At 43.7% G+C, this 18,035-nt stretch overlaps 1 protein-coding gene across 1 annotated transcript in view; it reads right to left on the bottom strand.

Moving 5' to 3' along the window:
• Positions 1-18,035, bottom strand: part of CPVL (carboxypeptidase vitellogenic like) — a 105,630-nt gene that overhangs the window by 10,772 nt on the left and 76,823 nt on the right. Inside the window, exon 12 of the mRNA XM_090287792.1 lies at positions 9,550-9,732. Within this exon, the coding sequence (XP_090143918.1) occupies positions 9,550-9,732 (183 nt within the window). The remainder of the gene's footprint in view (positions 1-9,549; positions 9,733-18,035) is intronic.

Genomic DNA, 18,035 nt, shown 5'->3' with positions numbered 1-18,035 from the left:
TAGAGAAGCCATTGAATGGAAACAAAGGCAAAAATGGGAAGTCCCCTTCTAGAAAGTATCTCTACGAAGACAAAGCTAATGCCAGAATCTCAACCTTGGGACTCCAGAGGCTGCATAATAAATAAATAAATATTAGGAACTAAAACAAACACGTACACCTCCATGCTGGAGAGCAGAAGAGCAAGTTGTCAAACATTTGAAGGTTTTTGGTTTTTTTTTGCTAGATTGTTCTTCACTCTCTAAATCTAAACTCCCATAGTCCTCTTCTTCTCTGTTTCCATATGATAGAAGCAAAGTACAAATGGAACAACAAAACCAAAAAGGCTGGGCACTTCATTTATCGTCAATATGGATGGTTCCGATTATTGTTCAACTGAAGGAACTTGGTGCTTTAGAAACATCTCATTACTCAATTTAGCCACTTTTTATTTACTATTATTAGACTGTCATGTAGCAAAATGTGGAACACCTCCCAGCCCTCTCTTATTTCTTCCACCTCTCACCCAGAAAGTTTCCCTCTTACAGTAAAGCTAACACCTGATGCAGTTACAATAGTTCCAGGACTTTCTGATAAATAATATTTATCCCATTTCATCATCTGAGCCTTTAAAAAGTAGTATCTATTAAGGACCCTCTTAGGGGAAGAGCTTCTTGCCCTGTAAAAACAGATTAATGCTAGAATTCAATAAAGGCAGCAGGAATAAATATCACATGTTATTAGGTGCCAGGTAGAGTGTCAAGCAATGTATAAGCACTATTTCAATTAACCCTAATAATTAATGCTCCCATGAGGGAGGGAGGCATTCATATTATCCTCATATTATCCTCATATGAGGAATCTCTGGAGAGTTTAAGTAACTCACCCAGGGTCACACAATAGTAAGTGGTGGGACATGGAGCAAATCCAGGTCTAGCGTGGTATCCAGTCTCTTAATCCCTGTACTACAGTGTCACTGGAGTACAGTGACAGTAGAAGTAGTTAGAACTGCCAAGGCAATAAACTAGAAATAAAATTTAAATCTACTTGATAGCTAAGATCATAACATCTCCATGTGGAGTCACCAAAGGTGGTCTGTGGTTTGGGTTGGGGAAGGTCTATAATTTATTTTTAACAATTCAAATAATCTAATGCATGGATTCTTGGTCTTTTTTGTGCCGTGGACCCCTGACTATTGTCTAGTGCAGCTTAGGGTCACCTCTCAGAATAATGTTTTTAAATATACTATATATATACACATATATATATAGATATAGATATATGTATAGATATATGTATATATACATATTTAAATATATAAATAAAGTAAATCACACATGAGGTCATTATATTGAAATTTTCAACATAGTAAAAAACAAATTTATGTTATAGTAATATACGTAATTTCTATATGAACACTTTCAATAAGAGCAAACAGTGGGTCTGACAACTGCTGTGATTTTCAAGTAGTGATGGTCATAAATGTTTCAAGGTATTTGCAACAGCGTATGTATTTGATATGAAAATATTTCTGCTTTCTATTGGTGACAGAGTCAAAGGCACTGCTAATGCCGCTGTGGGCCATTGCTCACCCTCATAATGGCAGGAAGTGCTAAATTCCATAATTCATAATGGAAGGAAATGCTGTGTTGGTTAGAGGTTAGTAAAAATAAAGCTACATTTTTTTCCCTTCTAAGTTCGCTGACCCCTTGAATCCTAACCCAGGCCCTAACCCCAGGTTGGGGACCCCTCTTTAAAACCCAACCATCACCTCATGGAAGCACTAAGTTTATCTCTGATGAGGCTTCAGTCTACAATGATGCACTTTCACTCTTGCTTTGACATGGAATTGCTCGTCTCCACCCATAGCAGCATTTGATCGATTATTACTATCCAGAAACAAATAAAAAGGAATTAATATCCGGAAGCAAGTTCACTGTGACTGGTGGACCACGTCTTTGCTGAGAACCCCTCTGGATAGTGTTTGCAGTAGACCCTGCTTGGTCTACTTGTTTCTTTGTTGGAAAGTAACAAAGACACACTACTATTACAGAGTGGGGGGGGGGGGTCTCCAAAAATCCCCAGAGCCTGCAGGATGGGGGATGGGGAAAAGGGAACAGCTTTTAAGATGCCTTTGCATGACTATGGCTAGTAGCTAGTTTCTTAGTTATGCAAATGGCTTTGGTTCTTCCAAGGCCCCAAGGAGATGAGAGGGGTTTTGACCATGGAACGGTTGGAACGGTTTCCGTGAATGGTCAGAACTGGGTACTACGCCCACTGTGTCAAAGGGCGCAGTCAGGGGTTTAAAATAGGCAGCAGACATTCTGGCTACGAGAAGACCGTCCGGCTTGGAAAGGAAAGGGAGATCTCCATGCGGCTTTGAGAGGAGAGGAGATCCACGCGGTTTGCAAAGAGGGCAGAGGAGAACTCCATGCAGCTTGGAAAGGGAAAGAGGACTCCATGTGGCTTTGAGAAGGAGAATACCATGTGGCTTTGAACAGGCAAAGCGCATGTTTTCCTGGACCGTTATACGGAGGCTGCTGACATCGTACCCCAGATCCTGAAGGAAGCAGCTGACAGATAAGGGATGGGGAACTTCTGGGCATGTTTCTGGCTTCTAGCCTTTTGAGGAGCAAGGCAAGTGCTGGGTCCCGTGGGAGAACAGGGCTCTGAGCTGAAGTGCTCACTGCCCTCCCCAGGTTGGGATATTGTAAATAAAGGCCTGTTTTCCTCAACACTATTGTTGGGTTTTACCCCAAGGCTCCACGTGAAAGAACCCCCTTTTGCTCTGTGACACTCTTACCTAAAGACTTTGCCCACGAGGGCCACATCATTTCAGTACAGGGCAAAAACTTGCCTGGGAAGAGGAAGCAAATGTTTTGAATAAATAAAAGAGTGTTTCTAAGTCTAAATTACCCATAGTCTATCAGTGTTTTGAGAGTACAAAGGCCACTTGTAACCCTATAATGCATGGCAGGGACTGAGTGAGGTCTAAAATTTAGCGTCAGGTTTTGGCTGAAGATTTCAGCGAACTAGAACGACACCAGTAGACACTGTGGACTAGGGGACACTTCGGTAAATGGGATGCTTCAGCTCAATGGCTGGTTTGTTAGGAGTAAAACTATGTTCTCAGGTTTCTCATTGGCCTGAAAGTAAGTAAAATAGGTCAGGGTTTAGAAAACACTTTAGGTTTATTCAAACATAAACCTCACAGGGTTTCTGCAAGATGAAGGCCATTTTAGTATTAATAGAGAAACAAAACACATCACAGTTTAGGGTTCCCCAAAACTGGTTACATATTAGAGTGCCCCAAGACACTCAAACACAGATGCTCAGGTCCTACTCCAGACAAAGAAAGTCCGAATATCTGGAGACAGGGCCTGGGAATCTGTATTTCTAAGGGTTGAGACACACTGATTTGGGAAATATAGTAGATTAGCAATGGTCCCAAATTCATTGCCATTCTTCCCAACAAGATGATGCCCGGGTTTATGAGGCTGAATCACAGCTGGATTTCCTCCTGTACCAATGCTGCTTCCCACCCCCTCCTTCCACAAGCATCAATCCCAATAAAGATCTTCTATCCCAAACTCGGCCTCCACACCTGCTCCTGAAGAACCCAACCTGTGACTGCCATGCGGTCTAGCAGGTTTTATTCTTAAAGACGTGGGGTGTGATTTGATTGCTATTTCTGGTTCTCTGGCCACAGTCTGAGTCCCATAAATGGACAGGAGAACTTTCCCCGGGTCTAGAGGATAGAGACAAAGAACCCATGAATCAGGACTTCCGTCTTTGTGGAAGGAAACAGGGCTGAGAGAGCCATGAAGATTCTGTTGAACGGTTTCTGTAACAAAGCCAAAGCATTCCCCCCGGGAAGCTAGATGCATTTGGTAATCGTTGTCTCAAATCTGTCTAACAGTTACTTTCCTTTATTACATACTGTCTTAAATGCTCATGCCCTCTCAACCAGCCCCATTTATTACTCTCTACTTATTCTGATCTTGTCAGTGCAATCGAGGACTTGCTGAAGACCTTCCTGGAACTGTTATTTCCTTCAGAAATAGTTCATAATGCTCCCAAAGCTGTTTAAAATTCTACAAAATGACTTGTCAGCAGAAAGTCCAAGAAAGGCAGGTGGCCAGCTCTCTGTCATTTCCACTGTGGATTATCCGTGGAAACGCTCAAACCCTCTTCTGACCTTCCCTTCTGCTCAAAGCACTGTGGACATCCTTTTCTCTGTCTCTTAGTTGTGTGTAGTCAAGGCAACACAATAAAGGTCATGCTGGTTTCAGAAAAGCACAGCTAGGAAGCTGGAGTTAGGCTTTCTGTCGGCACACCATACTCTTCCCATCTTCCTCCTCTTTGTATGCACCCCTCTTTATTTTAGGGGACAAACTGTTCCATGGCTGGATGTGCTGCCAAAGACTGGCCACCACCAACACTCCACCCCATCCTTGTCACCACCACATCACACCACCACAAGGGCAGACAGGTGGCCTAGTTCCTGCCAACTGGAGGGTCCCAGCCCTCACTGTCTGTTCCACTGCCCTCTCAGATTCAAAGGCACCGTGGTGCAGCAGAAAGGTCGGTTTGGGTGGCCAAATCTCAGATACAACCACTGTTTGAAGCCTTAAGCAAGTTTCTCAGGTGAAACCTCCATTTCTTCATTTACGAGTTAGTTCAATCACATAATTTACAGGGGAGCTACGGGAATTCCATAAAATTGTGGCTGAAGAAACACACGGCAGACCACAGGCCGAGGGCCTGCCAGTGCTCCTCTGGCCTTCCCAACACCCCTGTGAAGTAACCGAGCTCACTCAGGATTTACAGAACCAGAAACTGGCCTGAAGCCAGTAAGTGACAAAAGTGACATTCAAACCAAGTTTGTCTAACTCCACAGTCTACCTTCCTCTTGTGACACCCAACCACGGCCATGCATGGGTCATGACTCCCCCAAATGGTCTACTTTTGAAGGGGGCGGGCTTTCTCCCTTTGGTTCATCAGGACATAACCTCTAGCTGAAGGTCTGATGTCTGCTGGGTTATATGGAGAATAAGTTAAATAAAAATATTCTCAGGGAAATAAAGAGAGAAACACTTGAAATGGTTTCAGTGCTATTGTCTGAAAAATTTAGCTTAATAAAATGTGTTCTAGAAAAATGTTCTTAAAGTCATCAGCATTGCTAGTATTCTGATTACAATTTTATATTTGTAAATGTAGAGTAAACGCCTCCTTGGGGTTGAAATGATGACTCAGTGACGTAAGAACAAAATGCCCTGCATTTCAAAGGTCATGACAACATCCAAAGAGATTATGACAGCAACTCCGACATTTGGAAAAGGACAGAGAAAGACCCTAAAAGAAGCAGCAAGGTGGCCTTGACAGTAATGGCCATGGGTTGTCACCAGCCAAGGACAATGAGGATCAGACCTCTGATCTACACTCTGACACTATTAATTCACTATATATTTTTATACACACACATGCATATACATATTTACACATACATACCTATATACCTATATACACATTATACACATTCATACATATACACACATATATACATACATACACATACCAGAGTCAATACCATTATAGGTGTGTGTGTGTGTGTGTATAGTAGGTATGTGTATATATCTATTCCTATAAATATTTACACTGAAGGCCACTATACTATTCTATACTTCTTGCTACGTGAGCCCCTCTGGGCATTAATGAAAAGTAGATATTTCAGTTATTTCTTCAAAGATATCTTAGAGATAACTCAGACCAAACCTGGCATGGTACAGATGAACAAACTGAGGCTCAGAAAAGGCCACTGTCCCAGGTGACATAATAAGGCCACGCCTCACTCTTACAACGCTACAGGTGCCAGGTCCAACACAGGGCACAAACTCCCTTCACCCTTCACCTGATCTCCAAAGGCTGGTGGAGCTGCCTTTGGTTTTCCTGGGCACCTCTTGACAGGAATACGTGGGGATGCTTGCTCCCTCCCCACCTCACGCATCCTGCTGCTCCCGGGGAGAGCTGTCATTCCTCTAATTGGACGTTTTAAGTAAGCATCCAAAGACAAGTCTACTTTGGTTTCGCGTTTTAAATTAAGAGCTGTGGAGTTTGGCAGGGAGTGAGGTTTCCTGTTTGGCAGACACACACACATGCTTCTGTTTTGTGTGTCTCATGTTGAAAAGCAAGGCCATGGCTAAGGTCCGTTGTTTTCCTTATCGGACGCTTGACATTTGCAGTGTCTTCTGTCCAAGCCTCACAGAGAATGCCTTTGTTAATGCCAGGGCTCTTCTCCCTCCTGCATCCCCCAACCCTGCCACCCCCACTCTCCGCTGAGCATTACTGGGTAGGAGCTCTGCCAACTTTTTAAAATCACCTATGTAAAATGCGGATCCCTTGCCGCGTGGTGAAACCTTCCCTATCACAAACACATGTGGGCCTTTCTTCTTTTGTTACCCACTTTTTGGCAGCCAGGGGAGTGCCATTTCATCTCTCAGCGGCTTTTGCATTCACGAGAAAGGTCAGTGGGCTTCGTGGGATGTTGGCCGCCCGTGTCTGAGTGGCGGCCGATCCCTTTTCTCACCTCTGTGACACATGCAGCCACAATCTGGTCTCCCAAGCGGATGCTCTGTGCACAGAGCTGAACAGGACACGTGCAATGCCAGGCACTGGAGTGCTCACAGGCTGGGCTGGGGACATAGACTCACAGGGGGCGGAGGTAGCGAACGAAGGATCTGGAGGACATGCCGAGTGTGCCCAAAGCCATCCTCCTCACAAAGCAGTGCAGCAGATGGGGGACAAGTGACAGGCGCATTGCTCCCCAGCCATGCAGCATTCAAGGCTACCCTTAATGGCCTAAATATTAATATTTCAACTTTCCCCTAAGAGTTGATTTTCTATCAAACATTTTCCTTGATCTTGACTTGTACCATTTATGAGTTGGCCAAAAAGTCTATTTTTTTCCCATAAAATAAAAGACACATTTTTCATTTTTACCAATAACTTAGCTGATTTGGCTATTTTGAGTATGTCAGCTGCCTCCTGCTATTGGCTTCCAGTGGGTAGAGGTCAGGGGTGCTGCTAAACATCTTCCAATGCAGAAGGCAACCCCGCACAAAGAATTATCTGGTTAAAATGTCAATAGTACCAAGAAACTTTGCAAACCACTTTTGGCTGTTTGATCAGTCACAGCACCTTCTCCATACACTGCCCAAATCTTTTTCAGTATTTCAGGTTCTTTTTTACTTTTCTTGAACTAATAAAGCATAATATGCCCCAAATGTTGTCTATTTTCTTCCACCTTCAATATTAAAATGACTGCACAAAAATTCACCAACTTCGGTGTTTTTTTTTAAATGCACGCTGATATGACAGCTGTCACAATACAATCTAACAAAATTGTTTCCAATGAAGTTAAAGACAACTAAGCACTACTAGAGCCATCCTACAGAAAAAAACTAAATGAACTTTTTGGCCACCCCCATATAATTTTCCTCTTGTTATGTACCTTCTTTACAAGTGATCCGGGGTCATAATGGTAACACTAATACTAGCAAATATTTGTTATGAGTCAGGTACTGCTCTAAGCTTCTTAGCTTATTGAATCCCTTCCACAGTCCTATGAGGATGCCATAGACTGTTGTTCTTAAACAACAGAATTAGATTACAGTACTGGAGCTCACAGTTCTGGAGCTGAGAAGTCCAAGGTCAAGGTGCTAGCTAATTTGGCTTCTGGTGGGAGCTCTTTCTGGCTCCTACACAGCTGCCTTCTTGCTGTGTCTTCACATGGCAGAGGCAGTGGGGCAGAGAGTGCAGGTGAGCTCTGGTGTCTCTTCTTATAAAGACATTAATCCCATAGAATCAGAGCCCTGCCCTTATGACCTCATTTAACCTAATTACCTCCTGTCTGTCCTATCTCCAAATGCCATCCCATTGTAAGTTAGGGCTTCAATATATGAATTTGTGGAGACACCATTCAGTCCATAGCAAGCAGGTACTGTTACTACCCCTCTTTCTTAGGGGATGAAACTGGGGCACAGAGAGGTAAGAAACTTGCCCAGAGTCATATGGCCATGAAGCAGAAGATTTGGAATGCAAATCGTGGTCTTCCTCACTCAAGTGCTCATGTCTCTAACCACTGCCTTCTACTGTTTCTGCATATGCAACAATAGTTGATTCAGGGGCAAAGAGGCATCACAACCAATAAATTACCATGAAGTTGTAATCAAGGGGCCGGAAACCTGAATGCAGCGCTGGGGAGACAAAACTGATGTGGACAGAGCACTTTCCACCTCCTCTCCAGAGCCCTCTGCACGTAAACAGGCATTCTTTCCGCCCTTCCCAGGCCCCATCTTCAGACCTCATACAGGTGCTGCCAGAACTGTTTCTGCTGAGTCATTGAGCCTGCCATCCACCAGTCTTTAATCCTTTAGCATAATTTATCTCGATTTAGAAACTATAACGTTATAACTTTCCCAAGGTAGCGTTCTCCCTCCAGCCCAGAAATAGGTCTTTCAACTGTTTCCTTTGTCCAGGGTAGTTAACATTTTGCGCAATATTTAAATTTCTTACATGTTATTTAACGGTTAGAATGCCTGGGCGGGGGGAGGCTAAGCTACCCGTTTTACATTAGAACACACATAATTTTACTTGACCTATCATTTCTTCTAACATAAATGAGCGACACATATAACCCAGTTACCCCTTATGAAATTCTCCCATCCAAGTACTAACCAGGCCTGAGCCTGCTTAGCTTCCGAGATCAGATGAGATCGGGTGCGATCAGGGTGGTGTGGCCGCAGACTGAAATTCTTTGTGAACTCTCATTTATTATCTCAAAGCAAAATACTTTGGAGGAAGTATGTGTCTGATTACTTTCTGTTTGGGGCATGGATTTGCCTCATGGAAAATTCAAGCTTTTAGAAGCTGTAATTCCAAATACCCAGAGAGACAGAACTGAGGTCCAATGTTGCCTCAAATAAAAAATGTCGCAGGGGAAAAAGCAAGTCCAAAAGGTTTAGATTTCGTCTCTTGACTAACTAAGCAAAAGCTCTCCAGAACCTTTCTGGAGGTGAACAATGTAAACGTCGTGTAATCATTGGAGAAGCCCTGATCGTTCTTGAGGGACTGAGACCTGCAAACCAAAGGCGCAGCGGACCTCTAAAGGGGAGGTCACATTAGGCGCATCAGATAGAGAAGATTTGTCCTGGGCTCCACGTGCAATATACCAATGTGATCCTAGATTTGCCAGTAGAGATCACATTGAACTTCCTCATGTAATTTGTTCAAGTTCCCCTTTGTTCCCAAACAGACTATTTCTCTCAATGATGATTCCCCTTTGGGACCGAGTATCATCTTTCTGATTGTTCAACCATACCTACACTTTGGTCACGTATACTTCAATACAGACTCAGACCACTCTTCTCATGTAGGGAGCAGAAACGCAGGGGACACATCTGGGCTGAAGTGTGACTCTGCTGGAGGCCAGCCACGCCTTACTGGTTTTCAGGCTTTGTTGTCAATCCCACTATCCCAGTCCCAGCCCCATAGGCCCTGAAGCGTTTTCCTACCTGATTGAAGTCACCCACTTGCAGCACATAACCGGCCACTTCAGGATCAGACTTAAAGATCTTCCAAATTTTTTTTTCTGCGTTCTTGTATGCCTGGGATCCGTTCCAAATCATGGCCAGTAAGTAGCGCTCTGTCAGGGAAGGGGCCACGAGGACGTCCAGTTGGCCATTGTAGATGAGAACCTGGATGAAATTGAGCCAGGTGAAAAATGCAGGGTTCAGTAAATGAAGCCAGTGACCCTATCCAGGTCTAGAAAGGGTGCACACACATGCACACACGTGCATGCACACACACACACACACATGCACGCATGCGAGAGAAAAGGGACCGCCGGGAGCTCCTCCGATGCAATTAATGCTTGGAGAGGCCAGTCATGCTGGCCAGCGGGGTCATTTTCTTCCAGGGGAACACAGACACCAACACGCTGGAATAAACTCGAGCCTTGACGCAACCATTGCATTCTCCCAAAAGTTTGATTCTTCATGGGAATCTGCACAAAGGCCTGTTTTGGTTGCAAAAGTGTTTGTGCTGTATTACTCAGAGACATTCCACATCCGGGTGTATGGCTATGTTAAAAAGAGGACTGTCATTGCCACATTTTAGTGGATCTGAGGAACATGAACCCCTAGGATTTCCATGCAGCCTGCATGCCATTACCTGGGCTTTCAGGCACTGTGGTAGCTGGCGGGCTGGGCCTTCTCTTGGGGGGTTGCTCACCCACATCGCTCTCTTCTCCCACATTGATTTTACAGGGGCAGCTACAATTTTTTGAGGCAGACAGGCAGATGCAGGTGCCTCAGATCTGTGACTTGTTGGAGACACCTGCTTCTGCTGTGAAACCTCAAAGACCTCCTTTTCTTCAATAAGATAGCCCCTTGTCAACCACGAGAAATGTCCTGTCCTCTCAGAATTCAATTTTTTCCCCAGTGCTGATGAATCGTGAAACTCCTTGGGTGGTGTCGCCTGGCTCTACTCCTCAGGAAAGCAGCGGTCCATTTTTAACACAAAGGCTTTAAAATGTGGAGACTCTTTGTCTCAGTAATCCCCATTTTTGAAATGCACTTTGTGAAATTAGGCCCGAGGAAATGAAAAAACATATATAACTACATTCATTAATCTTATTATAATAAAAAACTTGCACACAATCCAGAAGTTCCATAATTAGTGAGTGGTTGAATAAAACATGGTACAGAAATTTTATGGAATAGCACAAGACCATTTACAATGTTTGACTGAACCGCGAAACAAGGTGAAAATGCTTGTCACATAAATGCTACGTGTGAAAGCCAGAAGTCCAATATATATCACAATTATGAATGGCTAAAACAAGCATACTCATTCACACATACCGAGTGAAACTTTCAGAAAATGAATGCAGTCGATCAATTAATTTAGGTGGTGAGAATTTCAGTAATTTTCTCCTTTGTTTTCTCCTCTGCTTAGGCTCTTTTTATGCAGCTAACACAATAGTAATGCTCATAAAGCACTGCCACTCTATCCTCAGCAGGGAGGTTTTGCTGAACTCTATGCTCCCTTTGATCTATTTGGAAGCTCTGGTTTGGCTCAAGTGAAGACCTTTGGTTGAATCCTCAAACTGGATATAAAATGTTTCACTGCCTATGTTTCCATCTCTGCCTTCCTGGTGTAGGCTTCTTAAAAGGCTTACACATAATTAAAAAGCCCAGGACTTTTACACACTGCAAATTCTCAAGCAGCGTGGGCCAGGATTGGGCGGTAGATGAAAGAGCCCTCGGCCTCTGCTGCAAGAACATGGGGTCTTCCATGTCACTCACTCACCATCACCACCTCCCCTCTCCTCAGCAGAAACCCAAAGAGGAAAATCCTGGTCAATTTAAAGCATCTTTAAAAAACTCAACTCCCCCACAGCAATAAAAATGTGCATTGTTTATACAAAGACATTGCCTCAAAGACATTGAGTACTTAGGGCCCGTGCAAAACTGCTGCAGCTGTTTTGCCAACAGTATGGAAACAATTATATATGATCTGTACCAGCAAACAAGGCTTAAATGCTTCACCATTCTAGGAAGGCTTGATTATAGCTGATTAACGAAGATAATCATCTATAAAGTAATTCCTCTGCTAGACCTCAATGAGAAGATACTGATTAACGAGCAAATGCACAAGTGTCTCCGGACGTTTTCCTCTCCATGGGATGTGAAGCTTGCATCCTTGTGAGCGTCTCTTGTGGCTGCTTGCTATCATCAGTATATTTTGAAATTGATTTAAGGGATTTCACTCAATCGATGTCATCTTTAAGGGATGAAAACTCACAGATGACAACAAAAACAGGCTCAGATGTAAAGCATTAGAGGGCCTGTTTGTTTGAACTGAATTGAAATGAAACCCATCCCTGAGCTGTGTCCCTGGTTTTTCCAGACTCATCATAAACCAGAGCACTAGCTCCTGGAATGAGGCAGCGATGGGCTGAACTGAATAATTTTGTGCATGTGACGTTTGGAAGGTCCACCTTGGGGGATAAAGGGAAATCCTTCTGTTGCCAAGCAAAGAAAAGATTTTTAACTTCGAAAGGGCACATAATTCAAATGCAACCAAAAAAAAAAGAAGTCAGATTAATGATCAAGTGAAGTGATTTCAGAACTGGCTGCCAGCCTTAAATATAAAAATTCTTGAGCTTTTTTTTTTTTTTATCTAAATATCAGATTTACTTGGGTCAGCTCCTACAGAAACAGCCCGGTTGTCTCTGGGACTGGGTGAGTGGGCAAGATAGCCCAGGATGCAGGGACAGTGAGCTGAGAAGCCAGGTGGCCGCAGTGCAGGGCTGGGTGGTCCTGATGGCCACAGGCACATGTAGGAGGCCCACATCCTGAGGGTCAGAGACGTTCGAGGACAAGGCATGAGCCCCGATGGGTTGGTCAATAATGCAGGATCTGCACACACACGTTTGCTTCATTTCTTCTCTGCGGGGTGACCAGCTGTCTCGGATTGCTCCTGGGCTGAGGAGTTTCCCAGGATGCAGGACGTTCAGGCTAAAACTGGGACAGTCTGGGGCAAACCTCCCCCTGAGGCTTGCTGGTATTTTAAGCAGCAGGGTCTAAAGACAGAGTGGAGACAGACATGAATGCAGTTCTGAGCTACACTCCCCTTGTCAGTCGTGAATCTAACAAAACACGGAGTCGGGACGGGGCGGGAGTGGGCTGACCAGGCAGCACCCAAAACATGTCCTTCCTTTCTTCGCTGGGCAGCTGGGAGGCCTCCTTTCAGAGAATTTTCTTTTCTGTTGGTACTTTAAGGTCTGATGGGTTAGCTTGTTGAAACGGATGCTTAGGCGAAAACATGGAAAGATACTTCTTATTAAAAAAATGAGAGACTGTGACTCCCGTTTGTGCTCTGTAATGACTATAAAAAGACGCTTCCAACTTGGGAAAAGAAAACATCAAAATGCAAGCAGTTAAGGTAGCCTAAGTATGGGTGATGTGTTTTAACTTGACTATTTTCTAGGAGTTGTTTTTGTTTTTTGTTTTTTTTTTTATAAATGTGATTAGTATGTTTTCATAATGAAAAAATAATAAAACAAAGCCATAACATTAAGAGGCTAGGCACCTCCATCTGGCAAAAGATGGGCTTTCCTGCAGAATAATTCGTGTAAACTCAAATATTACCAGTTCTCAATGTTTCATGACAACTAGGTAAAAAAGCATAACTTTAGTTTATTCATAGATGATCCTAAAAAACTCATTCCAGAATTCAAGCATTCACAAGAGGTGGCACTAGGTAATTTGGACTACAAGCTTTTTTTTGGTCAGAAGGGAGAGATAAGAGAAGTACTTTTATTATCTTCTGTACTTTCTGGAGCGCTTTCATGGACGTATAGATTTATTCTCACACCGCTTCACAAGGCTGGGATAAGCAGGGTTACATAGCTCTCCTCTTCTTTAGGAAATTGCAACACAGCGAGGGGCCAGAATGTGTCCTAGATGCTGAACGTCCACACTTCTACCTAGACCTGCTTAGGAAAGGAGCTGAGTTCCTTCGAACCAACAAGCATTCACTGACTCCCCCCAGCTAAATGCTTCGTGCCTCTGGGAACGGATGGTTGGTTGAGCATGACATAGTTTCTATCTCCAGTTCAGAAATGATTTTGGTCTGTTTGTCCAAGTCTGGTGACATACCTCAGTCATTTCTCTCTTTGGCTCTACGGACAAGGACGTGCGCAAGGGCACTGTTCAGCTGGTGACAGATGTCTCCCTTCTGTCACAGGGAGTGGCCTCCGTGAAGCAGCTGTGGAATAGCATCAGCTCCTAGCGAAGGAGGCTCGCTTAGCACTCAATCCATCTACAGCCCCTGCACAGCGCCTAGCACCCCATAAACCATATTGACACTTCCAGGGTATATAGTCAGCTGCTCTCTTTATAGGCTTTCTGTAATGCTGCGCAGGGACTGCCGCTGTGGCTTGCCCAGGTCCACGTTTCCTCCTCCTGGTGACTGTACTCCTGTCCCTCAAAGGATACAGTCCTCGTAGAGGCTGTCAATCAGAGTCCCGCCTTTTCTGTGCTAGCATGGGACCACCTAAGCTAGGAGTCCCGGATGAATCTGCCCATTCATTTTGCCACCTGGATCCCCAGAATTTTCCCTGGTCCCTGTCTTTCCTCACTCCAGTTCTTTAGTTTTTCTGTGACTTCTGTGATCTATCATGTTTTTGATTCAGTTCCTTCATTCTTCAAGTTACTGGGGTTGTTTCTGTCACTAAGAACATGACATTCAAACCCTTGCCCCATCAGACATGTGCACACAGGCCTCAGCAGCATGCAGTAACTGGGAACCCCTGGATGCACAGCTTAACCTCCATGAGCTTCTGTTCCCTTTTCTGGACATGAGGATGGTATGACCTACATCTCTTTGCAGTGAGAACTAATCAGATAACGTGCCTGCAGGTCCTAGTACAGGGCCTGATACAAACTGGGAGTCCAGTGAGCGTTAGGTCAGCTTCTTCTGTAAGCAGGTTTGATCATCCAATAATGACTCAGGAAAGCATTTTTTCTAAAATAAACCTTCAGAGTGTGTGGATGGTCTTTTCGTGTTAAATACTTGGTTGCCAAGCTCACTCTTTCAGACAAAGGCCCACCATAGGAGGAAATCCAGCCAGGGTAAACCTGAACTCTACGTATTCAAACTCCCGCAAAAACACATGTTTCACTGTGACTTTTACACACATTGGGTGCAGCACCTCAGAAGTATTTTCTTGGAAGCCAGAACCATAAATTCACAAATTACTCTTTTAAAGGAACCTTTAGTTTTGAAGCATGGGATTCAAAATCACAAGGGATTTTCCCATATTTTAATGCTAGAAAAGTATGGTAAAAGTATAGCTTTTAACATGACATTTTGAATAACTGAAATCTTATTCTTATTCTGTTACAGGAGCTGTTGCTAACCACTTTTCAGCCATGGTGATTTCATAACACCTCGAGAAGGCAGGTGTTATTTATTGTTCTTCAGATACAAGGAGACAGAGATGCAGGGAGGTCAGCCAACTGGTGACAGAGATTCAAGTTCAGATGCGCCTAAAGTGTGTGCTTCTAACTTCTCCTCCACACTGCCACACTGCCTAAGTCACGACCCCGAAAAGAACACATTGAACAGGTGGTGTATTCTACATTTGTAATTCCACATGCAAGGAGCAAACCTAAAGATTAGTGTGAATCTTTGCACAAAGGATACATGTTCATAGTTAGGAGCACAGGACCTGTGTCTGGGTTTGAATCCTAGTCCTGCTACTTACCAGCAAGATTATCTAAATGAACTTACTCTGCCTGTCTACAGTTCAGTTTCTTCATCTGTAAAATGGGTATAAGAGAAACATATAGGACAGAGAGTCACCAGGAGAATCACATAATACAATACATGTAAAGTTCTCTGTATCCCAGGCTCATAGGAAATGGTCCAGAGCTCAACATAGCTATTCAAACAGCTCCATAATTTCCAAATGAAATGTTACCAGTGGATTACAATTGTGATGGAGGATGTAAGAGTTAGAATTCTAACACAACTGCATGAGGTCATGAATTTGGTAAAACGCACAGCAGGGCCTTATAAAAGTGGAATGCAGACAGAAGTCTGGAACCCCAGTCCTGGCTTAGGCTTCCAGAGGCTGTGCTGACTGAGTGACTTTGGTCTATCACCTGCTCACTCTGAGCCTGAACTTTCTCCCCTCTGGAGGGTAATATCTACGTTGTAGAGTAGTTAGGAGGGCCATATGGGATGCGAGGTGTAAAAACGTCCTATAACCTGAAGAGCAGGTTCTCATCCATGTTTTTCTTACTCCTGATCAAGAATAATATGAAAATTACATTTCTATAGCGGTGTGCAGAAGTTTGAAGTTTGCTACCTGAGGCCGTGCAGATATGTCCATTGAGACTACACAGAGGTTTCACTGGTCATGTCCTTGCAATTACATGCCAGCATTCAAATCCTGGGAGGTCTGACCGTGCTGGGCCACAGTGACTGACACTGGGCAGTAGCTGTCCCTCTGAGACACAGCCCCACCCCTTCCTTTAGGGTCCCCCACCCCCACAGAGGTGCAAGGGCAGTGGTCACTTACTCAGTGCTATTGCTATTGTTTCTCTTAGAAGAGAAAAACATTTCTCTGTATCCAGGTCTTTGTCAGAGGCAAAACAGAAAGATCAATATGTCTCAGTCCAACACTCCTCATTGATTTCATTTCCTTCCTGGATCCATGAGCAGTGAGTTTCGCTTCCATCCAAAATGGAAGGGAAGCGGCCTTTTGTCCGAGGGGGAGGAGTTCGCATGACTTACAGAAGGAATGTGTTGTGTTTGTTTACTCTGCTCGTATGAGATCTCTACTTATTCAACAGCAAATATTTTTGAAGAGCCTAAGGATTGGGTTCTCAGGGGACAGATAGGAAAAGATGTGACCCCTGCCCTTGCGATGCTCCAGATTTTTTTTTTTTTTTTTACTTTTCTAAACAGTGAATAATCAGAAGAGGAAAAGCAAGTTTACTCTTTCATTCTCTAAGGTTTCCTTACAGGAGGGGTCAACAAAAGTCCGTTCCACTTACATCTTTCTGCCATCTAGTCCTTTTGACATTCCAAACCGCAAACTTTTCAAGTTCTGGGTGTATATAAAACAGCAGTTTATTTATAAATTTAACTGTCAGGGAAAGGGGAAAGAAAAAAACCTCTCCTCAATAAAGACTTAATGAACAGAATCAGATGATGATGAACCCTTATTTTACATAGTGTATGCCTCTCAAAAGGCATTTTTCTGGGCAGATATAAAGCAACCAACTGTGTTAGCCAAAAAACTACCTGCCAACCAATTTACCTGCAGGCTAATTAAAAAGATTCCATGCCTCGAGAACTCAGATTTTGACTTCAAGTAAGCGAGGAGGGTGCCACATGATACTCAAAGGGGAAAAGAGAAATCTGCTTCCAACGGTGCCTGCAGAAGCGTACATAAATGTGCATTTTGTTATATATTGAATTTTTCATTGTCGCCACTGTAAAAGCAGAAGACTGAAAATAAATCATGTGAGGGCTACCGACTGATCTAAACGTTAACTTCTTTTTTAAGCCAAATCAAAACACTCGTGTTACTAACGGAGAACATGAAACTTTTCTATTTGCCCGTTTACTCCGCTTATTAGGAAAATTATTGAAATGCCAAAGAAGGAAGCGTTGGTCTCTCAGTACCACAGGAAAGTAACCGGTGCTTTTGTGACAAGGCTGGAGTTTTGTTGTTGCCTTTTTAGACAAAAGATTTATGCTTATGTTTTGGCCCATTTACAACCCATCATAATACTTTGCAGACAAAGTTATACTCTTTCCCAATGATCTAGTGACCTTAATCTCTAATATTTTGTGGTTTCCTGTTTGGGGAAATGATTGAACAGCAGCCTAAGCTATTCCAGGCGGCCCGGCATTCCCAGTTGGCCGCTATCTGTCTTAGTTTTGAATGTTCTCCTGTTCACCAATCAAAAAAAAAAAATTTTTTTTTAAGAAGTTTTCCTGCAGATGCTAAATCAATGAAACTCCAACAAAGCGGCCCTCCACACTTCCTCTTCTGGCTGCCTTACTTATCATTCTTCTGTTACAAACTCCAGCAGAGCCAGGAGTCCCTTCTGCCTGAAGCAATTAGCATGCCCCACCAGGGCCTTTCTCCTGAGCAGAAGGGAATTAATTTCACTAATATCCAACCCAACCTCGGGTCCTTCCCAAGGGTTTCTCCAAAGCTCAGCTGCAAAAGGAGAACTGAGCTTTAGCGGCAGAGTGTAGGTTCAAGAACTGTTCCCAAATGGAGGCAGGTTGTTATTCTTTCATGGACAATGCCTGGGCCCAGCTGCCCGGTGCTTGCACTTTTTGTCTGAGCCCTTCCTCCTGGTGGTTTTGCAGGAATATAAGGCTTTAATAATACTCAGGAAGCCTGAGTCCCCAGGGTCTGTCCGGAGAAGACTGTGGTGGAAAATAATGCAATCACAGAATGAAA

Source organism: Furipterus horrens, unplaced genomic scaffold (genome assembly GCF_987537825.1).
Source record: "Furipterus horrens unplaced genomic scaffold, mFurHor1.1.pri manual_scaffold_9, whole genome shotgun sequence".
Classification (NCBI taxonomy): Eukaryota; Metazoa; Chordata; class Mammalia; order Chiroptera; family Furipteridae; genus Furipterus; species Furipterus horrens.
Note: the sequence above shows the minus strand (reverse complement) of the source record. Positions and strands in the feature narration are given on the sequence as shown.